General features: G+C 38.4%; 1 protein-coding gene across 6 annotated transcripts in view; it reads right to left on the reverse strand.

The window, feature by feature from the left end:
* Positions 1-21,181, reverse strand: part of ITPR2 (inositol 1,4,5-trisphosphate receptor type 2) — a 493,497-nt gene that overhangs the window by 345,596 nt on the left and 126,720 nt on the right. For all 6 annotated transcript variants that reach the window (XM_032432655.1, XM_032432656.1, XM_032432658.1 and 3 more), the window contains 3 exons: positions 11,457-11,608; positions 7,883-7,982; positions 7,189-7,349 (listed from right to left, as the gene is read on the reverse strand). In XM_032432655.1, coding sequence (XP_032288546.1) covers positions 7,189-7,349; positions 7,883-7,982; positions 11,457-11,608 — 413 coding nt within the window. The remainder of the gene's footprint in view (positions 1-7,188; positions 7,350-7,882; positions 7,983-11,456; positions 11,609-21,181) is intronic.

A 21,181-nucleotide genomic window follows, 5' to 3' on the forward strand; every position in this document is an offset into this window, starting at 1 on the left:
AATCAAGAGGGGTGCCTGAGTGGCTCAGTTGGTTAAGCAGCTGCCTTTGGCTCAGGTCATGATCCCAGGGTCCAGGGATGGAGCCCCACATTGGGCTCCCTGCTCAGCAGAGAGCCTGCTTCTCCCTCTCCCTCTGCCTGCCTCTCTGCCTACTTGTGCTCTCTCTCTATCTCTCTGTCAAATAAATAAATAAAATCTTAAAAAAAAAATCAAGAGGCCAATTCATTACCAACAAAATGCAAGTAACAGAACAATTTCAAAATAACTTTTAAATAAGTTTTTTCAATCACCAAAGAGATAAAGAAAGTTTGTATTTATATACAAAAAAGACAAACATATCTTAAAAAGGCAGATACAAATGAACAGGTGGATACACAAAAGAACCAAGAGAAACCTGAGAAATAAAATTATAATCATTTAAATAAAAATCTAATTCATGGAGGTAAACTATTCTTCACAAATTCTAAGAAAAATTAGTGATTTGTAAGACAGTATCAAAAAAATCAATCCAGAAAGGAGCACAGAGAGATTTAAAAAGGAAAATTGTAAAAAGAAAGTTAAGGGATTAGGAGGATAAATTAAGAGGGTCCAACATACATTTAATAGGAGTTCTAAGAGAGAGAGCAAAGAGGGAAAAGATAAAGAGGTAGCATTTGAAAGAAAATGGCTGAAAATTTTTCAGAATTAAAGAAAGATATAAGTATACAGAGTAAAAGCATACCTTAAATGTCAGGTGGGAAAAAAAATTAAACTTCCTTATGTTAAAAAAAATTTTTTTTAATGAACTCATAGATACAGAGAACAGATTGGTGGTTGCCAGAGGTGAAGGGTAGGGAGCGAGTGAAATGGGTGAAGAAAGTCAAAAGGTACAAACTTCCAGTTATAAAAAAATGTCCTGTGGGTGTAATGTACAGCATAGCAGCAATAGTTAATAATACTGTATGATATATCTGGAAGTTGCTATGAGAGTAAATCTTTAAAGCTGTCATCACAAGAAAAAAAATTTCCCTAAGTCTGTACGGTGACAGATGTTAACTATACTTAATGTGGTGATCATTCATGATATACACAAATATCAAATAATTATGTTGTACGCCTGACTAATATAATGTTGTATGCCAACCGTACCTCAATTTTTAAAAAATGCATTAAAAATTTCCTTGTAAACACACCGGAGTAAAACTTCAGGACATCAAACACAAAGAAAAAATGTACAAAATTAACAAAAAGCAAAGAAAAAAGGTCAAAAAAGTAAAAATTCTATCAGCAAAAGACTTCTTAATGAATACAAAATATGTCTGAAAATAATTACATTATAACTTGAAAATACTAAAGGAAAATAACTGTCAAGCTAACATTCTATATGCAGTTAAAGTAGCACTTAAGAGTGGCAGTAAAATAGGGCGCCAGGGTGGCTCAGATGGTTAGGCATCTGCCTTCGGCTCAGGTCATGATCCCGGGGTCCTGGGATCGAGTCCCGCATCGGGCTCTCTGCTCCTTGGGAGCCTGCTTCTCCCTCTGCCTCTCTCTCTCTCTGTCTCTCATGAATAAAAAAAAAAAATCTTTAAAAAAAAAAAAAAAAAAAGAGTGGCAGTAAAATAAATATATTTTCATATATTTAAAAATTCAGATTTATAACCCATAGACCCTACTGAATGACTTTAAATAAATTTCAACAAAAAGAAAAATGAACCCAGAGAGAAGAAATGACAAGCAAGAAATAAAAGCAAGCAGAAGATAGCAAGCAGAAGAGAATCAAGAAATACAATTCATAGTAAAAATAATTTTTAGAAATAAAAATTTTTAATAAAAAAGATAATATATCTTAATTTATAGGATACATATACTCCTTTGTAGATACCAACTATTACAAAATAAAAATTTTAAATGAAAAAAAGTAACACAGAACTATGGTTCTAGACAAATATTCCAAGGAAGATGAGAAAGAGAGTATCAGTGCATTTTCTCCCATGAGCAGAAGGTGCTTTTCTCTCATGAGCAGAAGAAATAAATATCTAATAGCTTCAAATTTTATAGGAAAGAATATGCAGTTATGCAGTTAAAATGTATGACAAGAACTTAAAGGCAATTGCTAAAGATTAGCAACATGACCTAAAGCTTTTAAACCAGCAGAGGAAAAGTAAAAATGGAGAGAAAATATAAACTTTATCAATCTAACAGAAAGCAAGAAAGTAGAGGGAAAAGAAAAAAAGCTATACTAAAGAAAAAAATTAGAATAAATACAAACACATTATTTCTTTTAAAGAGAAAGATTTTATTTATTTATTTATTTGAGAGAGAGAGAAAGAGTAAGCCAGAGAGAGAAGGAGCAAGGGGAAGGGGGAGGGAGAAGCAGACTCCCTGCTGAGTAGGGAGGCAGGCTTGGGGCTCAATCCCAGGACCCTGAGATCATGACCTGAGCCGAAGGCAGACGCTTAACCGACTGAGCCACCCAGGCTCCCCTAAACACATTATTTCTTAAATGCAAAATAATTTAAAGACTATCAGATTAGATTTTTTATTTTTTTATTTACTTATTGTCCTCAAGCCTTCTATTTTTTTATACTTATCATGCCGTGAATTCATAGGGAATGGGTTCCAGCAGCTCAGGCTCCCTTCCATTGGTTCTCACAAAGTGTGTTTCTCTGGGCAGAACAGCCTGGAGCTTCAGCTGAACCCAAGAACCTTTCTCTTCTGCTTCCTTCTTTTTCTGATCATTTTCCTTCACACTGTGCAGGAAGCTATCTCTACTTGAGTGCTTAATATGCATTAATCCTCTTGGCAAGAGTCTTGCCCTTGTTTGTCTACAACAATGCCAATAGCATGCTGGGTAACGTTGTAGACTCTTGCAGTTTTGCCACGGTAACATGTGTGGGCGTTTCTTTTTGAACAGTGCCCATTCCCTCGATTTTCACAATATCACCTTTCTTGTAGATTTGCATGTACGTGGCCAAAGGAAGCACTCTGTGTTTTCTAAAAGGCCTAGAGAATATAGCAGGTACCCCTCCTCTTTCCCTTTGTGTTGGTCTTTTTGGAGAATTACTGGAAGATGGGGGCTCCAGATGAAAGGGATCAAATTAGGTGAGGAGTTAAAATGGTGGAGTGGTAGGGAGACCCTATGCTTGTCTTATCCCTTGAACACATCTAGATCAGTACCAAATCATTCTGAAGACCCAAGAAATCAATCTGAGGACTGAAAGAACAAACTGCCCACCTAGAAGGAGAAAAGAAAGGGATCAGATTAGATTTTTAAAATCTAGCTCTCTGGGGGCGCCTGGGTGGCTCGGTCAATTGAGCATCCAACTCTTGAATTCAGCTCAGGTCATCATCTCAGGGTCATAAGATGGAGCCCCACATTGGGCTCTGTGCTCAGTGGGGAGTCTGCTTGAGATTCTCTCTCTCTCTCCATTTTCCTCTGCCCCTTCCCCCACCGTGCACTCTCTCTCTTTCTCTCTCTCTCTCAAATAAATAAATAAATCTTTAAAAAAATTAAAAAATATGGGGCACCTGGATGGCTCAGTTGTTAAGCGTCTGCCTTTGGCTCAGGTCATGATCCAGGGTCCTGGGATCGAGCCCCACATCGGGCTTCCTGATCTGCGGGAAGCCTGCTTCTCCCTCTCCCACCCCCCCTGCTTGTGTTCCCTCTCTCTCTCTCTCTGTCAAATAAATAAATAAAACATTTAAAAAAAAATTTAAAAAGAATAAAAAAATAAAAATAAAATCTAGCTCTCTGCCGCTCACGAGAGACATTACTAAAACAAAATGACCAGGAAATCTGAAATAAGCTGATATTCAAAAAGAGGCTTTAGACAAATACTCAACAAAAGATAGCTACTGTAGCAATAGTACTATCAGGCAAATAAAATTTAAGGAAAAATGACGTTGCTAAGGAAGATATTAACTTTGAATTACAAGGATATCTGATCTGAAAAAAACAAATGAACAAACTGGTGATTCCATGTGAGATGACCACTATTCTAGATCCTGAGTTTCTATCTCAAGGAATTAGAACCAACCTCAAACCGGTAAACTGCGTAAAAACATGGCCATAGTCTGTGCTGTTCACTACCTCATTATGAGTGTGTGTGCATGCTGCATGTTCCAGTGCCTGGCACATATCGGGAGTTCACGAAACATGAATTAATTACAGCTCTGAACTATAAATGCTGCTGAGGAGGCCCACATCTTTCTCTGGACCCTCAGAGGTAAAACATGGTGCAGAAATTCTGGTTTATGATTGTATGCATCACTTCTTCCAGCTCTGAACAGCAGTTAACCCCCATTCATTCTACCTCTTCTCCCACCCCCTAATATGTCCCCAACACTCTCTGTTTTGTTGGTGCAACTATGCACAGTAAGATCAGAAAATTCCACTGAAAAATATCTGAGGTTGAGGATCTTGGAGCATGGCATAGGAGCTTGCGCCTCCAGAGGCCATTCCTGGGGCGAGCAGAGGGGGGAGCCAGGAGAGAGAATTCAAACAACACAGACATTTTGAGCTAGATCTGCAATATTCTAACGCCTTCCCTCTGACCTTGTCTCATTCTTTCTGGTTTTGAGTAAAAGAAGATCTAATAATAACCTCATTCTCCAGAGGAGAAAAAAGTCAGAGTTGTGAGGTATTTTCAGAAAGAATTTTATATTGAATTCTAAAACAGAGAAAATAACATAAATGCATTCAAGTATGCCAATAAGTTCCACTGTACTGACAGGCAGCTTTGAATGAATTTTGATGGGAGATGACTTTCCTAAAATTACTAAATGAAGATCAATAATTGCAACTTCGTATTTCTCGGGCATATTTCTCTTCACTTTGATGTTTCTCACTCTAAAACATGGGGAAAGAAACAGGAGAAACAAAAATGCACGATCCCTGGTCAGCCCTGGGTCCAGCACACCATCCTTTAAGAATCATGAGAGGGTCAAGATTCTCTCTGGCAGAAAGTGACAAACAACTTGCTCGGGGTTACAACTAGCAATGGGGGAGGGCTCGTATCTGCTCTTCACTTGTCCTTTTCTTCAAGAAACACCTTACTGTTAGCAAGGGAGAGTTTTTAAGTGAGGCTGAGTAAATTTCTGTGCATGTGTGAGTGACAGAGACGAAGAAATGGATTCATCCAAAGGAAGCACTGACAAATAACAGGCAGATAAAAAGTGCTATTTGCACATTGGATTCCATCACACGTTGTGATCCAGCTCAGATATCTAATTGTCTATAGTCCAGAAGAGCAGGGCTGTTGTTTCAGCTTCTGGCCTTCATTTATTTCCTCCAACAAGATTTGGGGTACAATTGAATATACAATAATTATTTTCAAATTCACGTTTGTGAGGGGCAAAACAGAGGTAAGAACAGAAAGTAAGCTGAGAAACAGCTATTCCATTTGTTTGCCTATTTGTGATGTTTTTCTACAGACAGGGGTGGGAAAAGGCAAGTTGCATTTTTGTTCCTTTGTATTATAAGATACATCTAAAAGTTCATAAAACATAAATGTTGAGTTGTAGAATACTTCTAAGGGGAACCCATAAAGCCACCACCCAGAGCAGGAAATGGAACACAGCAGAAGCCTCCTTGAATCTTTTCCCTCTAATGGGAACACCATCCTGATTTTTGTGACAATTATTTTCTTGCATTTCTTTAGAGTTCTGCCAATTGCTTAAGCACTCCAAAGAAATAGAATTTGATTTTGCTCGCTTTTGAACTGTACAAATAGTATCACAGTGAATGTATCTGTGTCTAATTCTTGCTCAATCTGAAGTTTACTGGATTTATCCATGTTGTTACACATAGATGTAGTTCATTTATTGTCATTGCTATACTATATTCCATCACATGAACTTACCAAAATTGTATTCACCTATTCAACTGGTGATGAACATTGGATGTATTTTTAAGTCTGGGGTTGTTGATAATAAGGCTGAACATTCTTAAACATGTGTCCTGGTGCATACATGTAGGGGCTTCTTTCGGACAGATGTTCAAAAACGTGCAGCCTAGGAGAAGAATTGGTGAGTCATGGAGTGTGTGTACATGTGCGTGTGTGTGGTAAGAACGCTTATGATATCTACCCTCTTAACAAATGTTCAAGCGCACAATACAGTATTGTTAATTACAGGTACAATGTCGTACAACAGATTACCTTGTATAAATGAAAGTTGATACCTATTAAACAAGAACTCTTCATTCCCCCCTTCCCACATATACGTCGGAATGTTATTCAGCTTTAAAAAAGAAGGAAATCCTGTCACATGCGACAACATGGGTGAACCTAGAAGACATTACACTATGTGAAATGAGCTAGTCCCAGAACACGCATTGCATGCTTCTGCTTATATGAGGAGTGATTGCTTTAACTTTGCAAGTTACTGTCAAACTATTTTCCAAAGTGTTTATACCAATTATCATCTCCCCAGCTGTGATGAGAGTTTCAATGTAGGAATGCCTGGGAAATTGGCAAATAGCTTTCTCTTGTTCAAATGTAAAGGTATGTAGCAGACCATCAAGTAGGGAAATATAGAGAGTGCTTGTGTTCTGGTGCACTGAAAACATATAGGCTTTAAAACCACACGTGATCAAATCCCCCACTTACATAAAATGAGAATAATGTTCATCTCAGGACTATTTGAAGGAGTAGATAAAATATATTTACAGTACCAACACAAAGTAGGAATGATATAATTGACAGCTATCAGTAGCATTCTCTTTCTCAACTATCTCTAGAACCAAAGTTGAAGAATCGAGAATCCAGTTTCTCTGTGGGAGTTATAAGGGCAGAGTGCTATACCTTGCAGATTGTTTTCTAGTATATTTATTTTGTGGTACAGGAGCAGACAATGTGTCTTGAATAAATAAGGATACAAAAACATAAAACTTCTTTTAGGACTTTTATAACTCTTAAATCCAAATATTAAATGAAGTGCAAGTCTTTTATGAAACATTTAAAAGGAAAGATTGGCGAGTAAAAAAACAATTGTCTTCAAGCCAAGCTAAAATGGAAAAAGTGAATATTCCACCAGATTTTAATGTCACCATTTTCATTCACTCACCATGATCCGCTCATTCGGAAGCAGGTGTGCTGCTATGGAGACCATTCTAAATATTCCCTTAGAGTCATTCATTCACTTGAGGTTTACCACAAGAGTTGACAACTGACTCTTGATGATTTAAGAGCCATTTAAAAAGTTACTAACCTCCTTTCATTCTGAGTTATTGTACCATTTTCCAGCTTTTTAACTGTGGTCGCCAGCACTTTATTTGCATCATTGGCAAAGTCTAAGTCTCGGACCTCAGACAACGGGACAGACACAATGGCAAATGCTTCTTTATCTTCTTTTGTTTGGCAAGTTCCAATCTGCAATGTGTTTTTTCCATTCAGATCAGTTGTTTTTTTAAGTAACTATGCAGTATTTTTCAGGTCCTAACACATCTTAATACTGTTTAAGAAATATAAGACAGGAATAGCTCATCCACACACAATAATTCCCACATGCATCTTCCACTATGAAAGACTGTAGGGATACACAGATTTTCTATGCCCATTTCCTGCCTTGTTCCCAAAGCCCACCTAGAACCATATCCTCTCACACTTGCCCTTTGCTTCAGTGTCAACAGAGTAGAGAGAATGTACTCCTGAAATCTTCCCCCCTTTCTACATGCTGCTCCTACGGCTTGGGTATGTGTGCTGCATCCTCCAGAATCACAGCCTTCCAGCAGCCAAGCCACTTAGTTCAGCGACCTAAGCAACTGGCAGAATGAATACGTGATGAAATTAATTGCAACAATCTCTAATATTGGTAAAGATGGATTGTAAGGACCATGTCAATCACCCCCTGATCCTAATCACACAACATATGGCTAAAAATTAAACCACTCAAGAACATTTACCTTCAACATAACAGGTCTCTCTTCATCTGTGTCTATGGGGATACTAGTACTTGTTACCCATGTGTTGGTACATAAATGCCTCAATCGGACATATGAGTTCCTAAAAGCAAAATACAAAAAATAGATTATAAAAAATTAGCACACTTACATATTAACATATTTTAACAGTTTCATAAATGATATGAATATATTTCAGACTAGTAATTGACTCAAGTATAGATCAGTCTAGTTTAAGAAAAAGTTCTGAGTCAAAGACTATTTCAAAGCATGTGGTATTATTACCTAGACCAGTAGTTCTCAAAGTGTGGTCCCTGGCCCAGCAGGATCAGCATCACCTGGGAACTTATTAGAAATGCAGATTCAGGGCGCCTGGGTGGCACAGTCGGTTAAGTACCAACTCTTGGTTTTGGCTGAGGTCGTGATCTCAAGGTCACGAGATCCAGCCCTGTGTTAGGCTTCATGCTTTGGCATGGAGTCTGCTTGGGTTTCTCTCTCTCTACCCCTCCTGTTCCCCTGCTCTCTCAGATGCTCTCTCTCTCTCTCTGGAGTAAATAAATAAATCTTAAAAAAAAAAAAAAAAGAAATGCAAATTCTGAGGCTTCATCCCAGTTCTCTGAATCAGAAACTCTGAAGGTAGGGCCAACAGTGAGTCTTTCAGCAGCCTCTCCAGGCAATGCCGATGTGAGAACCACTGACTGAGTAGCCACCTCAGCTAACACTGAGTCTGATCATAGGCCCTTCTGCGGCTTAATCATCTACATGTAAAAGTATGTACAGCCAATTTTCATTATTTGCCAATTCTGTACTTGTGAATTCACCTATTCACTAAAATGGATTTGTAACCCCAAAATCAACAGGGCATTTTTGCAATCTTCTCGGACATGGACAGAGTGGCAAAAAATTTGAGTCCCCACTGTGCACATTCCCAGTGAGGCTGAACAAGGCAATGCTCTGCCTTCTCGTTTCTGCTTATACTATAAACAAGCGTCCTTTTCATGGTCTAGTTAGTACCATGTTTCTCCACATTTCTGTGCTTTTTGCTGATGAGCTTGCTGCTTAAAACAGTCCCAAGCATAGGGCTGAAGTGCTGTCCAGTGATCCTAAGGACAAGGCTGCAATGTGCCTTATGGAGAAAATGCTCGTGTTAGATAAGCTTCATTCAGGCATGAGTTATAGTGCTGATGGCTGTAAGTTCAGTGTTAATGAATCAACAATACATATTAAATAAGGTGTCTTTAAACAAAAATACACATAACACAAGGTTATGTGGTACTGACTGATGAAAATATTGTGACCAGAGGCTCACAGGAACCTAACCCCGTGTTTCTTCTAGGAACAATGGCTCAGTATTTGTTAATTCAATGTACTGGGGAAAACAAGAATCAACTGTATGTGAACTGTGAGGAAATACCTGAGAAAGGACAGCTAGAACTTCATCCAACTCAAACATTATCATTTTAGTGAATCTTTTATTATCATTTCTTTAACAAATATGTGTAAAAATATCTGTTCAAACAAAAGCATTGTGGTAAGTTCTGTGCCTCCAAGTTGCTGAGAGTTAGGTAGGAAATATAAGGCATAAATAAATCATATAACATGAGGTAAAAAGCATTAAGGTCAATAAGGCAGAACCAAATAAAACAAGGGCCTCTGGGAAAGAGCGAGTCACTCAGCATCATGGTTCTGCTCCTTCATAAAGGTAGATACAATAAAAACTGAATTTCAAAAATCTAAAATAGCACAAACCAATCCTTGTACAAATAATCAGAAATTTACCACTAATTTACCTCTCATTTGCCACTAAATTTACCTTTAATCAACCACTTATCATGGGTCTGTGCACTCTCTAGTGAGATTCTTTTATCATTTTCTTATGTAAACTTTCTTGGTTAGAGTTCAAGGGGGACGCCATTTTTGCTGAGTTAAAATCTAAAATGATTAAAGTTATAGTAAGGATTGATGAAGATTCCAGTACTCAGAAGAGAAGGCCAGCAACCTGGATCAGGGAAAACCCTCAGATGGGATCTCTTTATAGGCTTATAACAGTGGAACAGGAAAGCATGAGCGACAGCTGATATAAAGCCAAGACTGGGCAGCATTTCCCATGAACAAGCACAGCCAGGTAACACCTTGGGAAGCAAAGTTTCTTGACAGTGCTAGTGCAGCAGTGCTCCCTGGAAGTCACCTACACAGCGGTGTCTGCATCTTGTGTACGTACCTTCAGTATAACCACTGCCATCTTCCCAAGGCCAAGTATAATAACGCTCTATCAAGGACAGTTTATTTTTTTTTAAAGATTTTATTTATTTATTTAACAGAGAGAGACACAGCGAGAGAGGGAACACAAGCAGGGAGAGTGGGGGAGGGAAAAGCAGGCTTCCGACCGAGCAGTGAGCCCAATGCGGGGCTCGATCCCAGGACCCTGGGATCATGACCTGAGCCGAAGGCAGACGCTTAACGAATGAGCCACCCAGGCGCCTTATCAAGGACAATTTAGAACCATCCCACTAGATCTAATGATATGGGCAAAACTCCTCGATAACACCTAGAGACTGCATCATAGTGCATCATAGCACAACTGTTGGGAGATAGACAGTTGCGGGGCAAAAAGAGCTTAATTAAAATAATCGAATCCAAGCAAAAGAATGTAAGACATTCTCTTACAGTAAGTCCTGGCTACCTCATTACCAGTTCGACTTTCTCACCCATCACTCACTTAGGTCTAATTGGTTTCCTAGCTGGTCCTTCAGCACACCTAATAAATTTTAAGATTTTTCTGTTTCGTGTTCCTGCTGCTTGAAACATTCCTGATGGGGAGGCCTTGATCTCTCAAAACATTCAGGTCTTTTCTCAAATGTCCTAAATCAGAGAGGCCGTTTCTGAACAGTCATACCTAATACAACTCTCTCTGCAATTTTTTTTTTTAAAGCATTTATATTACCTGGCCTTCTATTTTATGTTTGTCTATTGCCTTACGGCCTCATTTGAATTTAAGTTTGTTCAGTTCTCTTCCCAATGCCAAGGGCAATGTCTGTTAAGTTCAATAAAAATTTATTGGCTGAATGACTAAATAAATGAACAAATGGATGAATGGATAAATGAATGAATAAAAGAAAGCTGGAATTTGACATAATAGAAATAAATGATATAAGTATTAATAGAAACGCTCCTAGATCATTTTTCATGTTAGTAACCAAAGGCCTTACAAGTAATAAGAATAAATAATTCTTATGAATTTTTCAGAATTTCTTTGATCCTGCACATTTTAATTATTTATGAGAATAAAACAAACTATGTGAATCTTCTCACAAAAGAGGCATGATTTTTACACAGTGGTTCTTTACTTATGCTTGCTCCTTTGATATCACAAAAATTCTATTAACATTATATGTTAATTCCTTACCTACCATTATAATTACTCAAAGAAATCTTATTATTTATTGTATATTGTATATTGTTTATTGTATATATGGCTAAACAATATATTTATGTGTGTGTATGTGTGTGTGTGTATATATATATATATATATATATATATATATATATTTTTTTTTTTTTTTTTTTTTTTTTTTACCTTGGAACCAGGCAGTCAGCTCTCTGAAGAGTTGTGGCATCCAGTTCAAAAAGGGACGCAATGTCATTTCCATGTGGGACTGACACTAAAGTATACATAATCTTCTCCCCGGCCTGGCGTTTCTTCTTTGAAGTTGGAAGATCTCCATCTCTCTATTGAGGAGGTACAAAGTTATTTATTTTTAGCAGGTTTCTTATTAAATTCTCCAATTAATCAGGAGATAAGGTTTAAATCTGTCCATCATTTCTTCATTGGATCATGGAGATGTCTGTTTCACATCATCCAGAGAAAGCAGGTCAGGCCTGACAGCCCTGGAGGTAATTATTATCAATAGTGATAAGTCACACACTCCTGGAGGGACAGCTTGATCTGGGCAAATTATCAAAGCACTAACAGTCATAATAGTTGTGTTCCCTTACCTTGTCTTAAAACTTAAAACTATTTACATAGTAATTTTGATCATTCCACATTTAAAAAAACAGAGAGAAGAAATAGTGTGTAGAATCATCTAGATTTCATAAATTCAAGAATCAACATGGCAGTGTCTCAGAGTTCCTGACTAACTCCCAGAACATAATTGGGAGAGAAAAACACCCCATTTTAAGCTGGCAACCACATAAGATTGGTAATTATATATTTTTACTTGAACCAAGTCTCAATCCCTGTGGAAGAATATGATGCACAAGAAACCAAAAAGTGATACAGCAAAAGTAATATAAGATTGGTAATTACATACATAAATATAATTACTTACACGTATTTATTGAAAGAAATGAAATTTTTATTTTTATTTTTTTTTAAGATTTTATTTATTTATTTGATAGAGAGAGACACAGCGAGAGTGGGAACACAAGCAGGAGGAGTGGAAGAGGGAGAAGCAGGCTTCCTGCCGAGCAGTGAGTCCGATGCGGGGCTCAATCCCAGGACCCCGGGACCATGACCTGAGCCGAAGGCAGACACCCAACATCTGAGCCACCCAGGCTCCCCAGAAATGAAATTTTTAAATGAAAGAAGTAGAGAGAGAGAGAAAGAGAGTGTCACTGTACCATCACAAGAAGTTGAATTGAAGTAGGGAAGAGAAGGAGTGTTTGAAAGGTAGATGAAAGCAGTCCATGCCCAACGACAAGCAGGTGTTTAATGGCCACTATGACAACGAGATATTACACCCAATCATTCCAAAACATTCACTTGAAGTTCCATCCCAAGATTGGGAATATCATTTCCTTTGCGGTTTCATTGTGATGTCTTCTGAAAATGGTGTGCAAATTGGTAGCACCACTGAACTGTGAATGGGCAAAGGAACCCCCAGGGCTCCTAAGCAGGAGCAAGACTGTTAGGTGCTAAACCTCACATAATCCAGAAGCACTGGTGGTTCCTGACATCTTTGACTTACATGTCTTCTACAGAGACCAAAATTCAGAGTTAAATGAAAGCAGAAGTCTGGCAAACTGTCCCCAGGTAGTTTGACCCCCATAATAGTTGTTTCTAATCAGTAAGTATAAACTATACTTATTGATCAGGAAAAAAGCACACTTAACTAACTTACAGCATATTATAAGGGAATGTAGAGATATAGGGAAAAAAATGTAGAAACAGTAAGCAAACCATATTTTTTAATTTACACAAAGCTCTCATGATACCAAAGCCATTGCTGTTCTCACTAATCTTACAACAAAAATTTGAAAGACAGGAAGATGAATATTATCATTTCCTTCAAACAAAGAGATGAGTGCAGTTACCTACAGTTGATGAAGGATGAGGAAAGGGGAAGAGAGGGAAAAAGGAGAGAAAAAGGAAGGAGGAGAAGGAAAGAAGGAGAAGGGAGCAGTGGTTTGTGGTAGTGAATGCTCAACCCCAAATTCAACTAGCCACCCCTTAATCCAAGTGAACCAAAGCCAGTGGCCTGGCCTGAGCCCTCAAACACTCACTAAGTTACTCCTCAAAGGGTAGGAAAGAACTCACAACTAAGAACCTTCCTTAGGGCTTCTGAAAAAATTCTCATGGGTCATGAGATGAATTTTCACAGTGATCTGAGTTGAGGGAATGAAGTCTGAATTGAAGACAAAATCTGTGAGGGACAAAAACACCTCATATCCTGAGAAAAGAAAATCTAAATGTCTTTAAATAACCCAATAAGAGTAGCCTGGTCAGACAAATGAGTTGGGGGAGATGACTGCTCAGGTAACATAAAATTAGGCTCCTGAATCTTGAGATTGGGAAGGGTCTTTAAAGACCATCTGTGAGCTAAGAGTTCTTCCCAAATAAATTTCTGACAGTAGCTACTCAAGTGAAATTCTTTCATTTGGAATTTATTCTTCTGGGTCTTGAAAACATTTGGTTTCATTTTAGTTATTCCCTACTGAAATTTGGAGAGTCTTTGTACAGTTCTGTTTATTTCCTGCATTTCAACCCTCAAAATGGATTAGGAGGAAGATCCTCAAGGAAAGAGGGAATGAAAAGGTAGAAACAGGGCAAAGGAAAGGGAAATGAATGTGATACTCTAGAAGAAAAACAGGAGTGTACAAGAGAAATACAACACTAAGGGCACCACCCCTGAAAGAAACAGCTAATAAATTGGTTTTCATGAAAACCAGTTTCTTCTGCTCTGTGAAAGACTCTGTCAAGAGAATGAAAAGACAAGCGACAAACGAGGAGAAAATATTTGCAAAAATACTTATCTAATAAAGGACTGTTACCCAAAATACACAAAGAACTCTCAAACTTCAGCATTAATAAAACAAATTCCCCAATTTAAAAATGGGTGAGAGACCTGAACAGACATCTCACTGAAAAAGACATACAGGTGGTGAATAAACATATGAAAAGACGCTCAGCATCATGTCATTAGGGAGTTGCAAATTACAGAATGAGATGCCACTCACAACAATGAGCTAACCACACACGCACACACACACACACACACCTATTAGAATGAATAAATCCAAAACACTGAGGACTCCAAATGCTGACAAGGATGTGGTGCAACAGAAACTCACTCATTGCTGGTGGGAATGCAAAATGATACAGCTACATTGGAAGACTGTTTGGTGGCTTCCCACAAAACAAAACATACACTGTACCATATGACCCAGCTATCATGCTCCTTAGTATTTACCAAAATATGCACACAAAAACTTGGAAATAGATGTCTATAACAGCTCTACTTGTCATTGTCAAAACATGGAAGGAACCAAGATGTCCTGCAGGAGGCAAACGGTTAAACAAACTGTGGGACATCCAGACAATGGAATATTATTCAGTGCTAAAAAGAAATGAGCTATCAAGCTACAAAGACACATCAGAACCTTAAAATGTATATTGCCAAGTGAAAGAAGCCAGTCTGAAAAGGCTACCTACTGTATGATTCCAACCATATGACATTCCAAAAAAGGCAAAACTGTGAAGACAATAAAAAGATCAATGGTTGCCAGGGAGTAGAGGGGAAAAAGGAATGAAAAGACAGAGCACATAAGATTTTTAGAGCAGTGAGACTATTGTGTATGATATTATAATAATGGATGCATGTCAAATGATGGCTACTTTTATCAAAATTCAGAGAATGTACAATGCCAAGAGTGAACTCTAATGTAAACTACAGATTTGGGGTGGTAATAATATGTTAAGTAGGTTAATCAGTGTAACAAATGTACCACTCTGGTGTCAAATGTTGATACGTTGTGCTTGTGTGGTGGCAGGGGTATATGGAAACATGTACTTTCCACTGAATTTTGCTATGAACCTAAAACTGCCCTAAAAATAGTGTCTATTTAAAAAAAAACAGGATGAGAGAAAATATTTGTAACTCATATACCTGATAAGGTATAAAGAACACTTACAACTCAATAATAAAGACAACCCAATTAAAAATTGAGCAAAAGATTTGAATAGACATTTCTCCTAGAAGATATTCAAATGGCCAATAAACACATGCAAAGATGGTCAACATCATTACTAATTAGTAAAATGAACTAGGACAGCTATAACCAAAGAGACAGACAATAACAAGTGTTAGTGAGAATGCAGAGAAATTGTAACAGTCATATATTGCTGGGGGAACATAAAATGGTGTGGCCATTTCAGAAAAGTCTGGCAGTTTGTCAGAATGTTAAACATATGACCAACAACTCTGAGTCTAGGTACCTATCCAAGAAAAATGAAAATATATTTCCACACCAAAACTTGTCCATGGATGTTCACAGCAGCATTTATAAAAGCCAAGATGTGGACACAATCCAAATGCCCATCAAATAATGAATGGATAAACAAAATGCAGTATATGCACATAATGGAATATTATCTGGTCATAAAAAGGAATGAAGTACAGATACATGCTATAGCATATGCATGAACTTTGAAAACATTATGCTAAGTAAAAGAAGTCAGACACAGAAGTCCACATATTCTATAAGCCCATATACGAAATGTCCAGAATAGGCAAATCCTTAGAGAGAATAGATTCATGTCTGCCAGGGCCTGGGGGAGGGGAGGAGGGCGAGTGACTGTTAATGGATTTAGGCTTTCTTCTGCAGAAGAAAAATGTTGTAGAATTTGATAGTGGCTATAATTTTGGAGCTCTGTGTTAAAAACCATTGAGTTATATATTTTTATAAATAGGAGAATTTTATGGTATGTGAATTATATCTCAAAGTTGTGGAAGGAAGAAAGGAAGGTAGAAAGGGAGGGAGGGAGGAAAAAAGGAAGGAAAGGGAGAGGAAAGGACAGGGAGGGAAAAGGAACAAGGAAGGGTAGGAGGGAAGAGAGGGAGAGGGGCAAGGAAAGAAAGAAACGGAAGGAAGGAACAAATGAACAAACAAACTAACTCCAAAGGATGCTGTTTCATTGATGTCTGCCATGTAGGTCGACATGAAAATTCAGGGGTTATACTAAGATATGGATGGCAAAGAAGCATTTTGCCTGGAACATAATGGTGACGCAAGAACCACACTTCTGCCTGGGTGCAAATAGCTAACGCCAAGAAAGCCTCAAGAAGTTCTATAGAATCCTCTTATATGGGGCCCAGGAGAATACCATTTGCAACTAGGAATTCCTTCTCAATGGTAAAAATGGTGGTGCCATCTGATATTGAAAATGATAATGACTATGATGAAGAAGAAAACCAAGAGAGGAGGAAGGAGAAGGTTTAAGAAGAGGAAGTGATAATTCTGAAAGAAGAGGAAGTTTGCTTTCGTTATAATCCTCATAAGATGAAAACTTGAGGAGAAACAGACCAGAAGAATTACAGTCACAAAGAAATATCATAAAAGAACTGGTTTTTAGACTCTACAGTGCTACTGCAGCCAAAAGAAAGAACCACCAACATAATTAACATTAATTAATACATGTGAGAGAAGACTGCTTCATAACATAGGAACACAGAAATAATGGACAAGATCAGTCAATTGTAGAAATAACCCAAAGGATTTTTCGAATAGGTAGGCAAAGGGATTTGAGAACAAGTGGCTTCAGTGGATTATTAGAAAGGCACAAATAAAATATGACTTTAATTAAGGAAAATAAAATTTAATCAATTATATTGAACCATGTTTGAAGAAAGGCTTTATTAACAGAGATGAACATATAACCTAAATAAATAGAGATTCGGTGAGCAGGATTTGGCAGTTTCTCTCATCATTGCTAGTGCAGATGCAAAAAATTAATATTCTGGTCTTTTCGGAGGAATACCATATCCCTAAAAAGAATATGTGTCATCTACTTTCCTGAGCCTCCCGCACACCAATCTTCTAATTATAACAGCTTTTGCTGTAGATTTTACTTCAAGGAAAATGCACTAACTAACCCAACAATTTAGATTTACTTAGCAATTGAAAGTTGGCATTGTGGTTTATACATCAGTCACTTGTGAGTTCATTTAGTACAAGTCAATCCTACTGTATATACTCTCCTTTTGAAATGCTCATAAAATAAATTTTCTAGCCTTACAAAAAGAAAGCAGATCCAGGTTCCTAGATTGTCCTCCTACTCCACCCCCTTTGGTAATACGTGGGTTCCCAACTAAAGTAGTTAGAAACCTCTCTGTTTTGACACTCTTATAATGAACAATAACATTTTTTTCCAAACATAGAAAGAAACCTCGTTTATTAGGTCTAATTAAAAGAGGTCACTCTGAATTACTCATACTATTTAAGACCTATGGTTTAATTTTAATTACATAGGATAAGTGGAATGTACCACTACACCCCTAAATAATTTGCTTAGGTCCCCGGGGGAGGAGGGGGAGGAAGAAGATTTAATGAATAGATAAATTCCATTTATAAATAGTATAACAATTATTTATGGGTGAAAAGAATTTCTAACATCTTTTGCAGTTTTTTAAAGCAGTGCTATACATTTTGCTTTTAATCTCTTATACTCCGCTAATTTGCTTAACAAACTCCCCTTCATAAACAGTTCCACAGTAAATTTCAAGACAGCCCCTCAAAATTTGTGAACAATAAAACATGAATGATGAGTTATAAATATATAATTTTTAAATGTATGGATCAAGCTTCAATCCATAAGAAAAATCAATATTGTATTCCTATAATATGAAGGCAGTTCTGTTCAAAATTGTGTGCCTGTGGCTTTTGTTTGTAAACCCATATCTTTTTTTTAAGTAAGAAACAAGACACACAAAAAAAAAACTAAAAAAAAAAAAGAAAGAAAGAAAGAAAGAAAGAAACAAGACACACAGAATTACAAAAGCGAAATGCCCTCCCTTCTCACATCGTGAAAATACATTTAAGGTCCAAGAAAGCTTAAGCAGGTGTTAGATTTAATATCAGCTAGCTATCCAAAACCCTGCACTTAGGGAATGCAGTGCCTCAGAATGTTAACCTAGTCTGCTGGGCTCTTATAAAACTGGCGTTTTCTCTTGGAAGCAAAGGCACACAGCCTCTCGGGTTATACAAGTCAAAAATCCCCTTATGAAGAAACAGCCGAGTAAACGAATGGCTCTCCCGGCTTCTCCCGGCTTCTCCTCGCTTCTCCCGGCTTCTCCTCGCTTCTCCCGCCTGTCCTGGGCCCTGCTGGTGGAGGCACAGCCCTTAGCCTCCTGTAACACCTTCTCTGTTGACTCATTTGTGAGTCATCGAATTTTTAGCAGAGACATCACGTTGCAATTCTGTTGCTGGGAGCCAGAGACATTCTGTAAGAAAGAACGTATATGCATTTTCGGGGCTGATGCAGACCCGCGTGCGGCCCCAGCAAGGCAGCATCATGACGTGCAGGCATGTGTTTTTGGTCAGACCCTCCAGGGCTCTCACGGCTGACTTTATGTAACAGACATAACCCTGCCATTTAAAGCTGCAGACGCTTCTTCTCTTGCCTGGTTCCTTAAGATTCTGTTATTCTTTTTTTTTCTTTTTTAAAGATTTTATTTATTTATTTGACAGAGAGAGACACAGCGAGAGAGGGAACACAAGCAGGGGGAGTGGGAAAGGGAGAAGCAGGCTTCCCACGGAGCAGGGAGCCCGATGTGGGGCTCGATCCCAGGACCCTGGGATCATGACCTGAGCCGAAGACAGACGCTTAACGACTGAGCCACCCAGGCGCCCAAGATTCTGTTACTCTTAAACTCATTCCTACTATGACCCTTTTTCCGTTCTTTTCCTTATCACCTTACCACTGATGAATATAAACTCAAGGAAATTTGGGGGTCTTTGTTCAAAATCTGGTCCCCCACCACCACTCTCCCCCAAAAAAGTCTATAAAATAGAATCTTCCAGTACATTTCAGCCAAGTATCATGGTTCCTAGAACACTGCTATTTATGTATGTCTATACACAAAGACTGGTGGTTCTCAACGGGCAGAGAGTCTGGACCCCAGGGGGGTCCTTTGGCAATTTCCAGATGCATTTTTAGTTGCCGCAACTGAGAGCAGGGTGGACGACAACTGGCATCCAGTGAGCAGAGTCCATGGATGTGCTAGACCTCCGACAGTGCCAAGGACAGCACCCCACAAAAAAGAATTCTCCGGGCCAATCTATCAGTATTGCTGAGCTTGAGAATCCCCAGCATAGACAAAGACACTCCCTTGAAAAATCAGATCACATTCCACATCAATATGGTAATGTGAAAATGGGTGGTGTTATTCCAAAAAAAAAAAAAATCCCCTTCAAAGAGCCATTTGAAAAGATGCAGCCTTTCAAGGAGAAAACTGATGACTGTCAGGTTCCCAGCTGGGCTTGACACAGTTCCAATGTTTACAGGGTCCCTGTGGATGCTGTACATTTGTAAGATTGGAAATAATAGGCTCCTTTGTAGAATAAATACAGCAATTTGGGTCTTAATGGGAGCTCTGACACACACCGCCTCATTTCACTAGCACCATGCATTAACCTTTGAGACTTCAAAACTGGAAGGCAACATTTTGATAAAGGTTTCTAAATTACAGGAAAAATATTAACTGGATATTAAATAGACAACATAAAGGAAAATTTGGAAAGAAAAATAATTAGCATGGTCACAGTGAACTCAGTGTTACTGGAACCCAGATCTGAGGTGAGATAGCATTCTGTTTGGGGAAATTGATTTCACTTTTCACAGGCTAAGCTCTAACTGCTCCTTTGTTTTCTTTTTTAGACAGAAACATAATTATTGCTAGGTGGCAAATGGTCTATAAAATGAGAAGCCATATTGTTAGCTTTACTGTTCCATATTTTCAGTTTTATTTACTTTCAAGCTAGGGATTAAGGATAGGGAAAAAAAAAAAAAAGAAATCAAATGTCTCCAGTTGGATCCCTCTCTGAGATGGCAGATGAGATCCAGCCATAAATTTCTAGGGCAAAGCAGACCCACCTGTGTTATATGCAATTAAAGTACTGCTGGTAACAACAGCCTCACAGAAAAGTGCTCTTTCTCACTTTTAGAGGTGGATGAAGAACTTGTATTTCAGAACATAAAGGAAAGAAGTCTATGAAGTCTAACTAAAAGCTCGATGGACACAAACAGCAAACTTCATGGATTCATTACTTATATTCCCTGTGCGGCTTCATAAACCTTCCTACTCTATCTCTCCCACTCAGTTCTGCCCAGAAGCATCAGCAGCATCACCAAATAGTATGTAGCTGGAAGGAGGTAAGCAAAGAGATGTAATTCAATTGCACAATTTGAAGCTTTGGGGTGATGCCCTTCTAACAGAAACAACGTACATTTTTAGCCTACCAACATCTTTTATTCAAAGAGTTTCCTTTTATCTGATTGAATGTTAACCTCATGGCATATAGGTGACGAACACAGGGCAAACATCCTCATCCCATCATTCGGGTAGGAAACGGAGTCTCAGGAAGGCTATCTGACATGTCCAAGGCCACACAAGTCAATGGTGGCGCAAGAAGTAGAACTCCCCTGGTTCTATACAACGCGGAAGTCATGTAGAATATCATAAATAAAGACCTCGAGAAAGAGAAAAAGCAACCCCTGACATCCGATGGTTGTCCTGGTATGACCAGGCAGGCTCAGTGTGGCCAAGGGCACCCCGACGCTCACGGATGGGCCACACTGTCCTCCCGTGAACATGAACGATTTCACAGAACACTGACATCAGACACGGCCGCTCCATAGTCATGTCTGAACACCAACAAAATGTGGAGGTTGTCCAAGCCATAAAAACTAAGATCCCTCTCCCCTAAAATGAGTGCTGCTTCTTTAGCACTTAGAACCTTAGCCTGGCTCTCATCTTTTGCCCTCCCTGTAGATAAACTGTATTAAGATACTTCCTCTTCCTG

This window comes from Phoca vitulina, unplaced genomic scaffold (genome assembly GCF_004348235.1).
Source record: "Phoca vitulina isolate PV1807 unplaced genomic scaffold, GSC_HSeal_1.0 scaffold49, whole genome shotgun sequence".
NCBI classification, from domain to species: Eukaryota; Metazoa; Chordata; class Mammalia; order Carnivora; family Phocidae; genus Phoca; species Phoca vitulina.